This window comes from Bombina bombina, chromosome 5 (genome assembly GCF_027579735.1).
Source record: "Bombina bombina isolate aBomBom1 chromosome 5, aBomBom1.pri, whole genome shotgun sequence".
In the NCBI taxonomy this organism is placed as follows: Eukaryota; Metazoa; Chordata; class Amphibia; order Anura; family Bombinatoridae; genus Bombina; species Bombina bombina.
The window spans coordinates 164,530,413-164,550,845 of NC_069503.1; the positions used below are offsets into that span (position 1 = coordinate 164,530,413).

At 39.2% G+C, this 20,433-nt stretch overlaps 2 protein-coding genes across 2 annotated transcripts in view; one reads left to right on the top strand and one right to left on the bottom strand.

Annotated features, from left to right (window-relative positions):
* Positions 1-19,066, top strand: part of GARS1 (glycyl-tRNA synthetase 1) — a 123,418-nt gene extending 104,352 nt beyond the window's left edge. Inside the window, exons 11-15 of the mRNA XM_053713773.1 lie at positions 4,309-4,421; positions 11,386-11,526; positions 15,202-15,287; positions 18,128-18,237; positions 18,950-19,066. Of these exons, the coding sequence (XP_053569748.1) occupies positions 4,309-4,421; positions 11,386-11,526; positions 15,202-15,287; positions 18,128-18,237; positions 18,950-19,051 (552 nt within the window). The 3' untranslated portion in view covers positions 19,052-19,066. The remainder of the gene's footprint in view (positions 1-4,308; positions 4,422-11,385; positions 11,527-15,201; positions 15,288-18,127; positions 18,238-18,949) is intronic.
* Positions 12,647-14,009, bottom strand: LOC128660128 (adenosylhomocysteinase B-like). Its single transcript, XM_053713774.1, has one exon. It carries the CDS (start codon positions 13,963-13,965, stop codon positions 12,670-12,672), a length of 1,296 nt encoding a protein of 431 aa, XP_053569749.1. The 5' UTR covers positions 13,966-14,009; the 3' UTR covers positions 12,647-12,669.
* Positions 19,067-20,433: the final 1,367 nt, after the last annotated feature.

Genomic DNA, 20,433 nt, shown 5'->3' on the forward strand with positions numbered 1-20,433 from the left:
AAGTTCTTAGAGGCCCCGGGGCCCCCCGAAGCTTTTCCTATATCCAAGCGGGTGGCGTACATTGTTAGTAAAGAATGGGACAGGCCCGGTATACCTTTAGTACCTCCCCCCATATTTATAAAATTGTTTTCCTATAGTCGACCCCAGAAAGGACTGATGGCAGACAGTCCCCAAGGTCGAGGGGGCGGTTTCTACTCTACACAAGCGCGCCACTATACCCATAGAAGATAGTTGTGCTTTCCAAGATCCTATGGATAAAAAATTAGAAGGTCTGCTAAAGATGTTTGTTCAGCAAGGTTCCCTTCTACAACCAATTGCATGCATTGTCCCTGTCACTGCAGCTGCGTGTTTCTAGTTTGATGAGCTAGGAAAGGCGATTATTAGTAATTCTTCTTCTTATGAGGAGATTATGGACAGAATTCGTGCTCTTAAATTGGCTAATTCTTTCACCCTAGACGCCACCTTGCAATTGGCTAGGTTAGCGGCGAAAAAATTCTGGGTTGCTATTGTGGCGCAGAGCGCTTTGGTTAAAATCTTGGGCAGCGGATGCGTCTTCCAAGAACAAATTGCTTGACATTCCTTTCAAGGGGAAAACACTCTTTGGCCCTGACTTGAAAGAGATTATCTCTGATATCACTGGGGGCAAGGGCCACGCCCTTCCTCAGGATAGGTCTTTTCAAGACCAAAAATAAACCTAAGTTTCGTCCCTTTCGCAGAAACTGATCAGCCCCAAGGGCTACGTCCTCTAAGCAGGAAGGTAATACTTCTCAAGCCAATCCAGCCTGGAGACCTATGCAAGGCTGGAACAAAGGAAAGCAGGCCAGGAAACCTGCCACTGCTACCAAGACAGCATGAAATGCGGGCCCCCGATCCGGGACCGGATCTGGTGGGGGGCAGACTCTCTCTCTTCGCTCAAGCTGGGGCAAGAGATGTTCTGGATCCTTGGGCGCTAGAAATAGTCTCCCAAGGTTATTCTCTGGAGTTCAAGGGGCTTCCTCCAAGGGGGAGGTTCCACAGGTCTCAGTTGTCTTCAGACCACATAAGAAGACAGGCATTCTTACATTGGGTAGACGACCTGCTAAAAATGGGAGTGATTCATCCTGTTCCATTAGGAGAACAAGGGATGGGGTTCTACTCCAATCTGTTCATAGTTCCCAAAAAAGAGGGAACGTTCAGACCAATCTTAGATCTCAAGATCTTGAAAGATGGAAACCATTCGAACACTCCTTCCTTCCATCAGGAAGGTCAATTCATGTCCAAGGTGGATTTCAAGGATGCGTATCTACATATTCCTATCCACAAGGAACATCATCGGTTCCTAAGGTTTGAATTCCTGGACAAGCATTTCCAGTTCGTGGCGTTTTCTTTCGGATTAGCCACTGCTCCTAGGATTTTCTCATAGGTACTAGGGTCCCTTCTGGCGGTGCTAAGACCAAGGGGCATTGCTGTAGTACCTTACTTGGACGACATTCTGATTCGAGCGTCGTCCCTTCCTCAAGTAAAGGCTCACACGGACATTGTCCTGGCCTTTCTCAGATCTCACGGATGGAAAGTGAACGTGGAAAAGAGTTCTCTATCTCCGTCAACGAGGGTTCCCTTCTTGGGAACTATAATAGACTCCTTAGAAATGAGGATTTTTCTGACAGAAGCCAGAAAAACAAATACTTCTAGACTCTTGTCGGATACTTCATTCCGTTCCTCTTCCTTCCATAGCGCAGTGCATGGAAGTGATAGGTTTGATGGTAGCGGCAATGGACATAGTTCCTTTTGTGCGCATTCATCTAAGACCATTACAACTGTTCATGCTCAGTCAGTGGAATGGGGACTATTCAGACTTGTCTCCGAAGATACAAGTAAATCAGAGGACCAGAGACTCATTCCGTTGGTGGCTGTCCCTGGACAACCTGTCACAAGGGATGACCTTCCGCAGACCAGAGTGGGTCATTGTCACGACCGACGCCAGTCTGATGGGCTGGGGCGCGGTCTGGGGATCCCTGAAAGCTCAGGGTCTTTGGTCTCGGGTAGAATCTCTTCTACCGATAAATATTCTGGAACTGAGAGCGATATTCAATGCTCTCAAAGCTTGGCCTCAGCTAGCGAGGGCCAAGTTCATACATCAACCATCAGGGGGGAACAAGGAGTTCCCTAGCGATGGAAGAAGTGACCAAAATCATTCTATGGGCGGAGTCTCACTCCTGCCACCTGTCTGCTATCCACATCCCAGGAGTGGAAAATTGGGAAGCGGATTTTCTGAGTCGTCAGACATTGCATCCGGGGGAGTGGGAACTCCATCCGGAAATCTTTGCCCAAGTCACTCAACCGTGGGGCATTCCAGACATGGATCTGATGGCCTCTCGTCAGAACTTCAGAGTTCCTTACTACGGGTACAGATCCAGGGATCCCAAGGCGGCTCTAGTGGATGCACTAGTAGCACCTTGGACCTTCAAACTAGCTTATGTGTTCCCGCCGTTTCCTCTCATCCCCAGGCTGGTAGCCAGGATCAATCAGGAGAGGGCGTCGGTGATTTTGATAGCTCCTGCGTGGCCACGCAGGACTTGGTATGCAGATCTGGTGAATATGTCATCGGCTCCACCATGGAAGCTACCTTTGACACGAGACCTTCTTGTTCTAGGTCCGTTCGACCCACTCCAGCTGACTGCTTGGAGATTGAACGCTTGATCTTATCAAAGCGAGGGTTCTCAGATTCTGTTATTAATACTCTTGTTCAGGCCTGAAAGCCTGTAACCAGAAAAATTACCACATAATTTGGTATATCTGTTGGTGTGAATCTGCAGGATTCCCTTGGGACAAGGTTAAGATTCCTAAGAGTCTATCCTTCCTTCGAGAAGGATTGGAAAAAGGATTATCTGCAAGTTCCTTGATGGGACAGATTTCTGCATTGTCTGTGTTACTTCACAAAAAGCTGGCAGCGGTGCCAGATGTTCTAGCCTTTGTTCAGGCTCTGGTTAGCATCAAGCCTGTTTACAAAATTTTTGACTCCTCCTTGGAGTCTCAACCTAGTTCTTTCAGTTCTTTAGGGGGTTCCGTTTGAACCCTTACATTCCGTTGATATTAAGTTATTATCTTGGAAAGTTTTGTTTTTGGTTGCAATTTCTTCTGCTAGAAGAGTTTCAGAATTATCTGCTCTGCAGTGTTCTTCTCCTTATCTGGTGTTCCATGCAGATAAGGTGGTTTTGCGTACTAAACCTGGGTTTCTTCCAAAAGTTGTTTCTAACAAAAACATTAACCAGGAGATAGTTGTGCCTTCTTTGTGTCCTAATCCAGTTTCAAAGAAGGAACGTTTGTTGCACAACTTGGATGTAGTTCGTGCTCTCAAATTTTACTTAGCAGCTACTAAGGATTTCAGACAAACTTTGTCTTTGTTTGTTGTTTATTCTGGTAAACGGAGAGGTCAAAAAGCAACTTCTACCTCTCTCTCCTTCTGGATTAAAAGCATTATCCGATTGGATTATGAGACTGCCGGACGGCAGCCTCCTGAAAGAATCACAGCTCACTCCGCTAGGGCTGTGGCTTCCACATGGGCCTTCAAGAACGAGGCTTCTGTTGATCAGATATGTAAGGCAGCGACTTGGTCTTCACTGCACACTTTTTCTAAATTTTACAAATTTGATACTTTTGCTTCTTCTGAGGCTATTTTTGGGAGAAAGGTTTTGCAAGCCGTGGTGCCTTCCATTTAGGTGACCTGATTTGCTCCCTCCCTTCATCCGTGTCCTAAAGCTTTGGTATTGGTTCCCACAAGTAAGGATGACGCCGTGGACCGGACACACCTATGTTGGATAAAACAGAATTTATGTTTACCTGATAAATTACTTTCTCCAACGGTGTGTCCGGTCCACGGCCCGCCCTGGTTTTTTTAATCAGGTCTGATAATTTATTTTCTTTAACTACAGTCACCACGGTAACATATGGTTTCTCCTATGCAATATTCCTCCTTAACGTCGGTCGAATGACTGGGGTAGGCGGAGCCTAGGAGGGATCATGTGACCAGCTTTGCTGGGCTCTTTGCCATTTCCTGTTGGGGAGGAGAATATCCCACAAGTAAGGATGACGCCGTGGACCGGACACACCGTTGGAGAAAGTAATTTATCAGGTAAACATAAATTCTGTTTTTTACGTTTAAGTGCAAATTTTCAGTACCTTGGATCAAATGTTCATGAAAATGTATTATTTTTTTATGATTTTAGTATTAAACCTCATAATAGAAATGTATAACATTAATACAAGAACATCTGTTTTTATTGTGGAAATATGGTAATGTTACACTGTTTTTTCTTTTCTCTCTTCTAGGGTTGGATTGAAATTGTAGGTTGTGCTGATCGCTCTTGTTATGATCTTTTATGTCACGCGAGAGCAACCAAAGTTCCTCTTGTTGCTGAGAAGCCTTTAAAGGAACCAATATCCTTTTCACTAATATTAAATAATTATCTTGTATTTGGTTTTAGAAATATATATCATCAAATAGTCGCACTCTCGTGATTTAAGACACAGCAAAGGTTTGCGGTGCCTTAAATCCAGACAGTGCGACTATTTGATGCCTTGTTATTAATCTTGGTATTGTGTCTTAATGGCGAGTGTAAGTGTGCTACCTACCAAGTTTTTTTTATACATATATATTTACACTATAGTTTACTAATCGGGTTAAAAGCTACTAGCCCAGAAGGAAAATATTAGTCCACTCAGTGTTTAAAAAAAAATAGGAAAAAGTCAAACTGTGCACTCGTCCAGGGCTAGTAAAAATTTCAAGCCAAATATATATGACACATTTTCTTTTAAACTAATTTAACTTTGTGTCTAATGACACAATGAGTCCACGGATCATCTAATTACTATTGGGAATATCACTCCTGCCCAGCAGGAGGCAGCAAAGAGCACCACAGCAAAGCTGTTAAATATCACCTCACTTCCCTCCAACCTCCGTCATTCTCTTTGCCTACGTTAGAGCAAGGAAGTGGTAAAGTTAGGTGTTGGAAAGAAGATTCTTCAAGCAAGATTTTATTTTTTAAGCAGTGCAAGATTGGTCTGCTTTTGTCCTAGGGTGTAGCCATAGTCTATATCAGTCTCTTCAGTAGAGCAGTGGTGGCTTTCAAGCAATGGGAACTTGTGGGGTACAATCCTCACTGCGCCTCCCATGTATTTAATGCTACCCTAACATTGAAAGCCTGAGTAAGATTACTCGGTCTTTGTTTCTTTTTTCCACAGGTCCATGTGAGGGATCATGCCTCTCAAACCTAGTGAACTGCCTGGCAGATTTCTGAGGTAAGTGCGGAGTTTAATTTTTCTGGGATGTATACAGGAAAAACAGGGCACTTTATTACAATTATGGGAGACTGGCCGTTCTCCTATATAGTTGGGGAGCATGTAAAGGAAAGGCAGTAGTAGCAGGCACTGGGGCTGAGGAGTATAAATGAGGCTCATATTGGTGTGGTTTTAATTTCTCACGGCGGCTTGACTTTAAAGTAATTTTTGCCGACCGGGAGGTTAATTTTTAGTCGACCGCGATGGGCGGGACTAACTGATGCGGCAATTTGCTGTTGCGCGCCCTTTTCTCTTCACTTCCGGTAGATGGGAAAACCGCAGGATAAGCGCTGGACAGCTGTTTACTGTGCCTCAAGTCGAGTTCTGGTTTCTTCTAGTGAAGGAATATTATCCAGTGTCAGCAGCGCAAGTAGGCACCTCAGCAGAGCTAAGCTGAGGTGTAGAGGTTGTCCGGAGGGTCAGTTTATCTGTTTCACTGCTGCAAACAATAAAAAATTTAAGGTTTTAAATTTAAAGAGACAGTAACTTTTTTTTTTTTTTTTTAGTTTAAACTTTTATTGAAAATTTAAGTTTATTTAATTGTAATTTTATTCCATTGGGAGTTAAGATCGACCAAGAGGCCCTGCAAAATGTTACTTGTTCTTTATGTTTTGATGCTAATGTGGAACCACCAATCCCTTTTTGTTCCTCATGTATTAAGAGAACTTTAAATTACAGGGATTGACTTTTTTCTGAGCCAACATTGTCTAAGGCAGATGCTGTTCAGGAGTCTAATGACAATGTTCAATATATGCCGCAGCTTTCTCCTCAAGTGTCCCAAGTATCGCCCACACATGCAGTGCCCTGTACTTCCTCTTTAACTCCACCTGGAGTTACGTTGTAAGACATCGCTAGCCTCATGTCCTCTGCGGTATCTGATGTGTTGTCTGCTTTTCCCATGCTGCAGGGAAAGCGCAAAAGGAAGTGTAAAGAATCAGTGAGTAAGGCTTCGGACACAGTCGTGGCGATTGGGAATGTTCCCTCCTAGAAGCCTGAGGAGGAAGATACTTTGGTAGCATCTGAGGGTGAAATCTCAGACTCAGTGTAACTACTTCTTCTGATTCTGAAGTTGTATCCTTCAGGTTTAAGCTGGAACACCTCCGTTTATTACTTAAGGAGGTTTTTGCTACCTTGGACGACTCCGACACTACAGTCGTAGTCAATCCTAAGAAGTCTAGGATGGTGGAGGTTTTCCCTGTACCAGATTGGGCTACAGAGATTATTGCTAGGGAATGGGAGAGACCGTGTATCCCTTTTTCTCCATTCCCTATTTTTAAGAAGATGTTTCCTATAGCAGATTCTATCAAGGAGTCTTGGCAGAAGGTACCCAAGGTGGAAGGGGCAATTTCCACTTTAGCTAATAGAACCACTATTCCCATAGAGGATAGTTGTTCCTTTAAAGATCCTATGGATAAGAAGTTGGAGGGGTTGCTCAAAAAGATGTATGTTCACCAGGGTTTACAATGGCAACCTGCAGTGTGTATTGCTACCGTCACTAGTGCGGCGGCATACTGGTTTGATGCGTATCCCCTCCCTCAGGATAAGAGGAATAAGCAGAAGGGACGTCAGAGTAATTTTCGTTCCTTTCGAAACTTCAAGGGTAAGCCTTCCTCTCCTTCTACAAAACAAGAAGACTTCAAGCCTTCCTGGAGGTCCAACCAGTCATGGAACAAGGGGAAGCAAGCTAAGAAGCCCACCAATGACTAAAAGTCAGCATTAAGGGTATGCCCCCGATCCGGGACTGGATCTTGTGGGGGGCAGACTATCCTTCTTCGATCAGGCCTGGGTTCAGGATGTTCAGGATCTCTGGGCGATGGACATCGTGTCCCAGGGATACAAACTAGAGTTCAAAACTGTCCCTCCGAGGGGCAGGTTTCTTCTCTCAAGATTATCTGTAGACCAGATAAAAAAAGAGGCGTTCTTACACTGTGTTCAAGATCTTTCTGACCTAGGTGTGATTATTTACGGGGCATTGCAGTGGCGCCTTATCTGGACGACATTCTGTTTCAGACGCCATCTTTTCAACAAGCAAAATCCCACACGGAAATGTTGTTATCCCTCCTACGATCTCACGGATGGAAGGTGAATCTGGAAAAGAGTTCTTAGGAACCATAATAGATTCCTTATCCATAAAAATTTTTCTGACAGAAGTCAGTAAATCAAAGATTTTCAATTCTTGTCTGTCGCTTTAGTCCTCTCCTCGGCCATCAGTGGCTCAATGTATGGAGGTAATCGGTCTGATGTTAGCAGCCATGGACATTATCCCTTTTGCCCGTTTCCACCTCAGACCTCTGCAGTTATGCATGCTCAGGCAGTGGAACGGAGATTTTGCGGCTCTGTCTCCTCAATTACATCTGGAGCAGGAGACAAGGGATTCTTTCCTTTGGTGGTTGTCTCAGGATCATCATTCCCAGGGAACCTGCTTCCGTAGACCCACCTGGGTGATTGTAACATCGGACGCCAGCCTACTGGGATGGGGAGCAGTCTGGGGCCCTCAAAAGGCTCAGGACACATGAACTCGGTCGGAGTCTGTTTTACCCATAAACATTCTGGAGCTGAGAGCAATCTTCAATGCTCTTCTGGCCTGGCCTCAGTTAGCTTCGGCCCGGTTTATCAGGTTCCAGTCGGACAACATAACTTCAGTGGCTTACATCAACCATCAGAGGGGAACTCTGAGTTCCTTGGCCATGGCAGAGGTAACCAAGATCCAAGATAATTGAGTGGGTGGAGTCTCACAAATGTTGCCTGTCGGCGATCCACATCCCAGGAGTGGATAACTGGGAGGTGGATTTTCTGAGCAGACAGACCTTTCACCCGGGGGAGTGGGAACTCTGTCTGGAAGTGTTCTCCAACTTGATTCTCAAATGGGGACAGCCGGAACTGGATCTCATGGCATCTCGGCAGAATGCCAAGCTTCCGAGGTACGGGTCGAGGTCAAGGGATCCTCAGGCGGTACTGATAGAAGCTATGGCGGTACCTTGGAATTTCAGTCTCGCATACCTATTTCCTCGGTTCGCTCTCCTCCCTCGAGTCATTGCTCGAATCAAACAGGAGAGGGCTTCGGTGATCCTCATAGCACCGACGTGGCCTCGCAGGATCTGGTATGCAGACCTGGTGGAGATGTCATCTCTTCCACCTTGGAGACTTCCATCGAGAAAGGGCCTTCTACTTCAAGAGCTCTTCCTTCATCCAAATCTAGTTTCTCTGAAGCTGACTGTTTGGAGATTGAACGCTTAATTTTATTTAAGCAGGGATTTTCAGAGTCTGTCATTGAGACCATGATTCAGGCTCGTAAGCCTGTGACTAGAAAGATTTACCATAAGATATGGCATAAATATCTGTATTGGTGTGAATCCAAAGGCGCTTGGAGTAGAGTTCGGATTCCTAGAATTTTGTCTTTTCTCCAAGAGGGTTTGGAGAAGGGTTTATCAGCAAGTTCCCTAAAGGGTCAAATATCTGCCTTGTCTATTTTGTTACATAAACGTCTGGCGGATGTACTAGATGTGCAATCATTCTGTCAGGCCTTGGTCAGAATCAAGCCTGTGTTTAAGCCGGTTACTCCTCCCTGGAGTCTTAAAGGGACACTGTACCCAAATTTTTTCTTTTGTAATTCTGAAAGAGCATGCCATTTTAACCAACTTTCTAATTTACTCCTATTATCAACTTTTCTTCGTTCTCTTGCTATCATTATTTGAAAAAGAAGGCATCTAAGCTTTTTTTTGGTTTCAGTACTCTGGACAGCACTTCTTTATTGGTGGATGAATTTATCCACCAATCAGCAAGGACAACCCAGGTTGTTCACTAAAAATGGGCCGGCATCTAAACTTACATTCTTGCATTTCAAATAAAGATACCAAGAGGAGTAAATTAGAAAGTTGCTTAAAATTTCATGCTCAATGTGAATCACAAAAGAAAAATTTTGGGTACAGTGTCCCTTTAATCTAGTTCTTCAAACAGGCTCTGTTTGAGCCTATGCATTCCTTAGATATTAAGTTGTTATCTTGGAAGGTTTTGTTTCTTGTTGCTATTTCATCTGCTCGTAGAGTTTCAGAGCTCTCGGCATTACAGTATGAGTCTCCTTATCTTATTTTTCATTCGGATAGGGTTTCTCCCTAAAGTGGTTTCAGATCGGAACATTAATCAGGAGATTGTTGTTCCTTCCTTGTGTCCTAACCCTTCTTCTCAGAAGGAACGTCTGCTGCACAATTTGGACGTAGTGCGTACATTAAAATTCTATCTACAGGCGTCTATGGATTTTCATCAGTCTACTGCTTTGTTTGTTTGTTTTTCTCTTTGAAATGCAAGGGTCAGAAAGCTACGGCTACTTCTCTTTCTTTGTGGCTGAAGAGTATAATTCGCTTGGCCTATGAAACTGCTGGACAGCAGCCTCCTGATAGTCACGGCTCATTCCACAAGGGCTGTTTCCTCTTCCTGGGCATTCAAAAATGAAGCTTCTGTGGAACAGATTTGCATGGCTGCAACTTGGTTCTCTCTTCACACTTTTTCTAAATTCTATAAATTTGATACTTTTGCCTTGGCTGAGGCTTCTTTTGGGAGAAAGGTTCTTCAAGCAGTGGTGCCTTCGGTTTAGGTTCCCTGTCTTGTCCGTCCCGTATCATCTGTGTCCTCTAGCTTGGGTATTGATTCCCAATACTAATTACTAATTAGATGATAACCTATAAGGTATAATCTAGGTTTAAAGACACAGTAGAATATTTTGCTTTACTGTACTTTTACTATTTAGGCAAAGTTAAAGGCATAAAAACATAACACAGATATAGCGTTAGAACAACATTAGTGATAAAACCAAGAAATCACTGTCATACTGAGAGAGACCAATGAAAACCAATGAAAGAAGTTTGGTGAAAAGGTGGAACAGTTGAACTCTTGATGTAGAATTAGTCTCTTAAGGAAGGTGGATGGAAATCTAAAGAGAAATAGAAAAAGTTGACAATGTGAAAATCTAATAAAGCAATAACCAATTAATAATAAGGGAAAACATAGTATTGGCAAATAATTAAAGGGATATTAAAGTCGTAATTAAACTTTCATGATTCAGAAAGAGCATGCAATTTAAACATCTTTCCTAATTATTTCCATTATCGAATTCTGCTTCATTCTTGTGATATCCCTATGTTGAAAAGCATACCTAGATATGATGAGGAGCAGCAATGCACTTCTAATTGGTTGCTGTGCATTTATACCTCTTGTCATTGGTTCATCCTATGTGCTCATCTAGCTCCCAGTAGTGCATGGCTGCTCCTTCAAGAAAGGGTCTAGAGAATTAAGCAACTTTGATAAAATAAGGAGAGAGAGAGATTTATATATTGAGTTTCATGTCCCTTTAAGGGAGGGAAAGTTATTAATGTCTGTTTTGTTATTAATATTTGTAAGAAGTTTTTAGCACATGATAAAATGTTATTAGCATTGAGCTTTAGGATTAAGTTGACCTTTGCAGTACTGTGATCATCTGTTGGGTCAACAAGGAAAGTTAATCTCTCTAGTCTATTTTGCTTGTAGATTTGAAGTAAAACTTAAAGGGACATTCAAGTCAAAATTAAACTTTCAAGATTCAGATAGAGCAGCAATTTTAAACGGCTTTCCAATTTCCTCCCATTAACAAAATGTGCACAGTCTTTTTATATTTACACTTTTTGTGTCATGGCTCCTACTGAGCATGTGCAAGAATTCACAGAATATACGTATATGCATTTGATTGGCTGATGGCTGTCACATGATACAGGAGGCGGAGTTGAAATAGACATAACTTTGGAATTTTTCAGAAAAAAAAAATCTACTGCTCATTTGAACTTCACACTAATTGCTATTGCATTGCCTTTTTATTGTGAATTTCTTGAGTGTGCAAATGTACTGTATTTAGTGGTCCTTTAAGTTTTTTGCACTAGCAACCACCATGAAGTTGATGCTTCTTTTTTTTAGGGTTAACATAAGACTTAGAAATACCATTTAAAAAAAAAAAAAAAAAAAGCTTTAAGAAACCATTGCTCTGTATTTTATATTTAAATTTAATTTCTTTGTCTTGATTTCCTTGACATCTGTGCACAAAACGGTTAATGTTGTCCAGTTTGACGCTAATAAGGGAGCCATTGGCAAAGCCTATAAGAAAGATGCTAAGCTTGTGCTGGAATATCTTGCTATTTGTGATGCCTGTTACATCTCAGAAATGGAAACGCTTCTTGAAGAAAAAGGGTAAATGTCTTTTAATTTTATTGTCTGGTTAAACCTTGTGCTGATCCATGAAGTAAATGAATATGATTGACCGTTTGAACATCAGCATTTAATAATGACTATGGTGCTTATTTGTCACAGTAATTTAAACTTGAAATGTGTCATCTACCAGCAGACCTGTGTTTCTCAGTTCATTTATTTATATTTAAATGAAATGAACAATTGTCATTGTCCCCTATGTGTGCTTAAACATTATGGCTTCTCTCCACTTTCAGGGAGCAATTTGTTATTACCATTCTGTTTGGTTCAGCTGTAATGTGTGTGCAGAGCCACTTGGTGCTGATAGAGTATCATACAGAAATAAACCCTGCTTTTCTATAGAAACGTCTTTGCATAATGCACACTGTAGTCCATAGCCATGCATAGCTGTTAGTGCTTTAAGAGACTAGTAGTTAGGAGAGGTTTACAGCATCTATAAATACAACAGCATTTAAAGGGGTACTCAAATCAAAGTTAGACTTTCATGATTCAGATAGAACATGTATTTTTTTTTTTTTTTTTTTTTGCATGTTAAACCAGTATGGTTGAATTTTTACATCAGTTGCACATCATACCATAGGGAACTAAAATGAGGATATGGATGCAGAAAATTAAAGCTCTTTTAAATTGTGTTCCTAGTAAGAAGAAAAAGACCATAAGAGCAGTGAATACAAGCCAAGAGCCTTCAGAAACAAATAGATTCATTTTATGACAGTTTTCCAATAATATAAGTTCACTGGAAGAAAGTTAAACTTTAGAAGGGAAGTTTATTGGCGCTTTCAATAGAAAAGCAAAAATAATTCAGATGTCAGAATTATACACAATATCCTTAGAAATGCACATGGAAGAAACAAACATTCTATGGTACACAGAAACAAACATTACACACAAACAATTTTTGGAACCAGTATAGAGTTTGTGTTCTAGGGTAGTTTTCACAGCTGTCATGTAGGGACAAATGAGCACAGGGTGATATAAGGGCACACAACAACCCAGAGATTAAAGGAAATGGCTTTTGATCATCTTAAATGACCTAATAGCCAGATTGTAATAGAACAATTGTCAACAAAGTAGTCAGGTGTATTCTCCCTGATGAATTTTTCTTTGGGTCAGAGTCAAGAGCTCTCAGTATCTGTAGTGATCAGGTTTGAAGGGTCCTTCTTTTTCCAGTCCAAGGTACTTGGCCTGTTTGTCAGACAGCTTGGTAAGCTTGACGCCCAGTTTGTCCAAGTGGGCAGCTGCCACGGCCTCATCCAGCTTCTTAGGCAAGAAGTAAACACCCATAGGATACTTTTCTGTATTGGTCCACAATTCAATCTGAGCAAGCACCTGATTAATAAAGGAGTTGCTCATGACAAAGCTTGGGTGCCCCATTGCACACCCTAAATTCACCAAACGGCCCTCTGCCAGTAGGATAATGTGCCTGCCATTCTTCAGCAAGTACTGATCCACCTGTGGTTTGATAATTTTTTTAACAGCGTTTTCATTTGACCATTTCACATCAAGTTCAACATCAAAATGGCCAATATTGCAGACAATTTTATCATCTTTCATCTGTTCGAAGTGTCTCCCCTCTACAATATCCATACAGCCCGTGGTAGTAACAAAGATATTCCCTTCTTTACTGGCTTCATCCATGGTGGTGACCTCATAACCTTCCATAGCAGCTTGAAGTGCATTAATTGGATCAATCTCTGTGATAACACGTGCCCCAAAGGCTCTGAGTGCTTGAGCACAACCCTTCCCAACATCACCATATCCTGCAACAACTGCTACCTTTCCTGCAATCATAACATCTGTAGCTCGTTTGATACCATCAATCAGTGACTCCCGACAACCATATAGGTTGTCAAACTTACTCTTTGTAACAGAATCTTTGACATTGATAGCTGGCACTTTGAGGGTGCCATTGACCTTCATTTTGTATAAGTTGTGCACACCAGTGGTTGTCTCTTCGGATATCCCTTTAATTCCCTTCAGCAGGTTGGGGTGCTTTGTGTGAACAAGTTTGGTGAGGTCCCCTCCATCATACAGGATCAAATTTAATGGTTTCCCATCTGGAAAGTATAGTGTCTGCTCGATACACCAGATATACTCCTCATCTGTTTCTCCCTTCCATGCATACACAGGGACCCCTGTTTTAGCAATAGCTGCTGCTGCATGGTCTTGTGTGGAGAAGATGTTGCAGCTGGACCACTTCACCTCTGCACCAAGTGCTGTGAGGGTCTCAATAAGTACAGCTGTCTGGAGGGTCATGTGCAGGCATCCAGCAATTCTGGTTCCCTTCAGAGGCTTGGATTCAGAGTACATCTCCCTCATCTTCATCAGGCCAGGCATCTCATTCTCAGCGATTTCAATTGCCTTCCTCCCCCATTCTGCCAGGCTGATATCAGCAACTTTGTAGGAAAGCTTGTCAGACATAGTAAGAGAGCCAGATAACCACACAGCAGGACTATAGAGAAAAAAAAGAACATGTAATTTTAAACAACGTTACAATTTACTTCCATTAATAAAATGTGCAGAGTATTTTCATATTTACAATTTTTGAATCACCAGCGAGCATGTGAAAGAATTCACAGAATATACAGTACGTATATGCATTTGATTGACTGATGGCTGTCACCTGATACAGGGGAGTGGAAATATACATAACTGAAATTTGTCAGAAAAAAATCTACTACTCATTTGAAGTTCAGACTTGCTTTTGCATTGTCTTTTTATCATGCATTTGTTGATTATGCAAATCTACTGTATTTACTGGTCTTAAAGGGACATGAAACCCAACATTTTTCTTTCATAATTTACTTCTATTATCTAATTTGCTTTATTCTCTTGATACCCTTTGCTGAAAAGCATATCTAGATAGGCTCAGTAGCTGCTTAATGGTGGCTGCACATAGATGCCTATGATGATTGGCTCACCCATCTGCAATGGTATTTCTTCAACAAAGGATATCTAAAGCATGAAGCAAATTAGATAATAAAAGTAAATTGGAATGTTTAAAATTGTATTTTCTATCTGAATCATGAAAGAAAAATGTTGGGTTTAGTTTCCTTTTAAAGTGAAGGTAAACTTTGATGAATGAAAGCCCGATTTTTATAAATACTATTAAAACAGGGGCACTTTCATTCATCAAAGTTTAAAAAGCAGCTGTTTTGATTGAAAACTTACCTTTGTTCTTTTCACAGCCAGAGCAGCTTCCCCGACCTAGAGATCCTCTTTTCACACATCAATGACTAATCCGGCTTCCTTCAATCACGGCTTTCCCCCCAGGGTAATTATTGCCTGAGGCCATGCCGTGAATGGAGGAGGCTGTATTAGTCATTGATGACGTGTGAAGAGAGGATCTCCGGGTGGGGGAAGCTGCACTGGCTGTGATAAAACAAAGCTAAGTTTTTTTTATTTTTAATCAAAACGGCTACTTTCTAAACTTTGAATAAAAGTGCCCCTGTTTTAAATAGTATTTTTAAAAACTGGGCTTTCATTCATCAAAGTTTACCTTCACTTTAAGTATCTTTTTTTTTTTTCTTTTAGTTAAAAGAGCAAACAATATAACAGTTCTGAGTTTTATATTTACACAAAATTCTGTTTTGCTTTTCATGTGTAATTTTTTTTTTTAATATTTCTAACTTTTTTTTTCTTTTTCATCCTTTTAAGGGAATTTACTATTGAAACAGAAGGGAAGACATTTCAGCTGACAAAAGATATGGTTAGCGTAAAGAAATTTCAGAAGACAATACATGGTAACTCATTTAGTTTATATTATTAGTTATTGTAGATGAGAAGAATGTTTCTATTTACTTAGTTTTGTTACGTTTAAAGGGATATGAAACCCAAATATTTTCTTTTAGGATTCAGATTGAGCATGTCATTTTAAACAACTTTCTAATTTACTCCTATTATCAATTTTTCTTTGTTTTTATTTTGTATCTTTATTTGAAAAAGCAGGAATGTAATCTTAGGAACCAGACCATTTTTGGTTCAGAACACTGGGTAGCGCTTGCTGATTAGTGGCTACATTTACCCACCAATCAGCAAGCTCTACCCAGGTTCTGTACCAAAAATAGTCCGGCTCCTAAGCTTACATTCCTGCATTTTCAAATAAATATACAAAGGGAACAAAGTTAAATTGATTATAGGAGTAAATTAGAAAGTTGCTTAAAATTGCATGCTTTTTACATGGATTAAATGTTGAGCTTTATTGCCCTTTAACTGTTTGCTTGCAAGGGTTAACCTCTGCATCTCACTTGTTTTTTTCTTTGTCAGTATTTTCATTCAAATGAACATTTCTTAATGTATGAATTTGTTTAGAGTTTCCATTAACGATACATTTACAGACAAATTAAATAATATTTCACTTCCTACAATTGTGCTAAATTGTAAAGAAATGCTGTATATTCTCTACAGTAATTCTGTTTTCATTATATGGCATTGAATATACATATGAAAAGGGAAAATAGTGCAGCATAAAAAGAATCGATTGCGAGATGCAGAGGGTTGTGCATTACACTGACCGACATCCCACGCTTCGCATTCTGACAATATCCAGTGCTCGCTCTGTTCTGCTCATTCAACAAAGGAGAGACCTTGACTGTATAATAAAGAATGGGACAGGGCCCAAAACATTGAAGAGATTTCTATAGAGCTTTCAATAGTTTCCATAGAAACACCAAGAGACGGGACCCATGGTCTTTATTTAAAAACCTTAACTCTCTTTTTAATTGCATTTCAAAATGGGTTTCCAGCATAAACATATTTGTTATTTTAATTTACCTTTAATTTACATTTTAACCCAAGACGAATTCAGTCTAATTATGATAAAAAGCGCTAACTGGTAATTACTGACGGTGCTTTAGAATCATAGCTACCTGTCACTTTGGGACCTCCATACCAAGTGTGGCTTTTTTTTACAGTATGGCAGAGCAGCCACATTAACACAGGTAGGGGAAGAATGGTCAATTGACGGCACACTTCAGTGTTATACATGAAATATCATTAATAAGTGCAAGAGAGTGTGTGTATGTATGTATGTATGTATATATATATATATATATGTGTATATATATATATATATATGTGTATATATATATATATGTGTATATATATATATATATATATATATATATATATATATATATATATATATATATATATATATATATATATATATATATATATATATATATATATATATATATATATATATATATATATATATATATATATACACATACATATACAGGTGGCCCTCGTTTTACAACGGTTCAATTTACACCGTTTCAGAATAACAACCTTTTTTTTCCAGTCATGTGACTGCTATTGAAAAGCATTGAGAAGCAGTGCATTTATTAAAATAGCCAGTTGCAGCCAAGCAAGCTGAAATTAATCAGTTTAACCAGACCTGAGCTATTGAGCAGATTTCAAAGGAACAAGATCTTCCTGTCTATAAATCAGTCCAGATTGGAATGCATAGAAAGAACTGTTTGCAGAAAAATGCAAGTGAAGTCTGCGTTGTGTGATTATTTTATTAGGTTTATAATGCTGTTTAGCAAATGTTTTTGTTAATTTAACTTAGTTTAGTTATATATTCTGTGTTGTGTGATTATTTTATTAGGTTTATAATGCTGTTTAGCATTTAAAGTCTTCATTTCAAAGCTTTAAAAATAATGTATTAGGTGTTACTTATGACAATTTTGAGAGGGGCCTGGAACCTATCTCCCTCACTTCCCATTGACTTACATTATAAACTGGGTTTCAATTTACAACGGTTTCGATTTACAACCATTGCTTCTGGAACCTAACCCCGGCGTAAACTGAGGGCTACCTGTATGTGTATGTGTGTATGTATATGTATATGTATATATATATATATATATATATATATATGTGTATATATATATATATATATATATATATATATATATATATATATATATATATATATATATATATATATATATATATATGTGTATATATATATATATATATATATATATATATATATATATATATATATATAATAAAGAGAAGTTGTAGAACACAAGACCATGTTGTAAAATGACTGACACTATATGTGTATATGTGTCCCCATCTGTATATTCGTCTACTAGAATGGTCTCAATTTGAGAGAAATATTATTTTTTCCTGTTTAACATTCTGATGAGAGGAGATTATAGCTTCCTGTCGGTCCCAATTAGTGTGACTAAAATTGGAGGTGAAGTCACAGTTAAAGCCACATTGGTCCTTGTTCCATAAACAAAACCATCATACTGCATAAAATGTTCTAATAAATGCTATAAACTCTTCTGGATTAAAGTGGCCTATGCAGTAAATCTCAAAGAAGCTAACATCCAAAACCGCATTAAAAACTGCAGCCATGGTCAACCGTGATCAAATCCGCCACTTGCTGGGAGAGGGCTGCGTCGACCATTTTTTTTTTTTTTACTATAATTTCATGATAAGGGTACTTAAGTGATACTTAAAAACATTTTGTTTGGTTAACGTGCAATGTATTTTTCTTTGATTTTATTATGAATATAGTGTTCCCAACCATCTTAGAGGGTGTTTTGGGGGTGTTTTTCAGTTGAGGAAATTGTACCGAATGTGATTGAGCCCTCGTTCGGTCTTGGAAGAATCATGTATACTGTTTTTGAACACACATTCCAAGTTAGACAAGGCGATGAGCAGAGAACGGTAAGACAGTCACTGATTGATTCATCAACTCTATAATTTTTACTTGCAACCCCACTTCAAAATTGTTTTTATTGTTACTTAGCTTTTTTTTTTTTTTTTTAACATGGTTTTTGTTTTTAGTTAAAGGGACATAAAACAAGTTGGGATAGAGAGAAAATATAATATGTACTTTAATTACTTTACCTACAAATTTATACTGCAGTGCCTGCCATTAACCCTTTCTTTTTAGTTTCTGAATTGTAAAACTCTAACTCCCCCCACACATTTCCTTCTATGGCTGTATCTATATCTATTGTTTTGGTAGAATACACAAATGAATAGGTATTATCTGCTGGTGCATGTCTAGAAGCTGTGAACTCAGTTGAAATACAATGCCTGTGTCTAAACACTGATAAAGGTGGGATGGAGTTGGCTGTTCCAGGCAGCTTAGCTATGTAATTAATTTTGCTTATTTTTGAAAATTATTTTCAAATACTTGCCAGCAATTTTTAAACCATTTTATATGCAAACTATTCTTAATTAATTAGCCCTTTTCGCATATGTTCAGATCTCAACCTGTTTTATGGCCCTTTAATATTTTGGCCATTCAGTCTTATTTTTCTGATTATATTGAGATTGTGATTTGGTCCGTTTAATAATAGAAAGGTGCAATGTTCTGAAAGACAAATAAGTCATTGTGCTTGAAATAATGTATATATTCTTCTCTCTTCAGTATTTCAGCTTTCCAGCCACAGTAGCACCGTATAAGTGTTCAGTTCTCCCCCTAAGCCAGAATCAAGAATTTATGCCTTTTGTAAAAGAATTATGTAAGTAAATATTGCAAACTGCCTTAAACTCCGATTGCAGGAGAAAAGTTTCCTGTTATGTTTTAAGTCTGTGAAAGGCAGCCAGTATAGCTTAAAGGGCTGCGGTTACTGCTTGCATGGTACTTCTCATCCTCGTGTTTATTTCAGTACAGAAATGTATTTTATTTTTAAAATTCTGTTTGTAGGAGAGAGGGGAAGGAGGAGTGAAAAAGGTGTTCAGGTATATGGTGGGGTAGGGGAAAAAAGCTGCTTCAGGCATATACTACATTAAATCGCCGTGAACGGTTAACACCAAGCTCCTACCGTGAAGGGGGGCGGGTGCAAGGCATAAGTGGCGGAACAAGCCGCAAACATTCAAAAGAAAAAGACTGCACCAGGTCTCAAACAGTTCTTAATTTAAAAAATAAATAAAATCAGACACAGCAAGGTATCCCATATTACTCGTTTTGCGCTTCTATGAGCGCTTAGTCATAGATGCTAGGTAACTGCACCACATTTTATTTAATGAAGTTATCTGCCAATGACAAACATGCAATGAAAATTACAACCGTTTAACTTCTTTGTGCCACTTACATACGTAGGTCGCACAGTGTTAAATAGCAATTAAGAACAAATACATAAAATCAAACAAAAAAGTTAAAATAGAAGTAAGCATTTAGCCTACAAAGTAGCTCATGTCCAACTCCAAATGTAATCTCTTTGAAGTTTTGGTTTGCAATTTAGGAATACAAAAATGTTCTCTCTTACTAAGCAACTTGTGTTTGTCAACTCCTCTGGATGGGGATCGAATCAGATCACACAGTGTGATGCTCGGGGTATTAATAAAATGTTCACAATTTAATGTCTAGCTATCGCTGAATCCTTGCTATAGTTATTTTATATCTCTAAGATGTTCTCTCACTAAATCTAAATTCTCTAGTCGTTTGTCCAACATACTTGGCAAAACAAAGATTGTATTCTAACAGGTAGATCAGTGTTTCTCAACGTTTTTGTAGCAAGTACCCCTGTAGGCATACACTTGTTTTCTATGTACCCAAACTGTAGCACAAATATTATTGATATTTTTCATGAGCAAAAATGGAAGTCATGTGTATTACTTGATTTCACAAGCTTGTATCAGATATCTTAATGAAATAAATATATAGGAATCAAATATTTATTTTATGTTTTCCGGTATTTAATATTTTACAGTATTAAGACACAGATGTATAGTCCATGGATATTACTGCAATTAATGTGGTTCTTACATTAAAAAGAGTAAAATAAACTTTTCAGCATGATGAGGAAAATTAATATTTATGGTACCATCTTTATATTTTTAATAACCATTCCATACAGTTTCTCTGTCTCTTTTTACTGTGTGTCACTTCAGTATGATGATGCTCTTAAT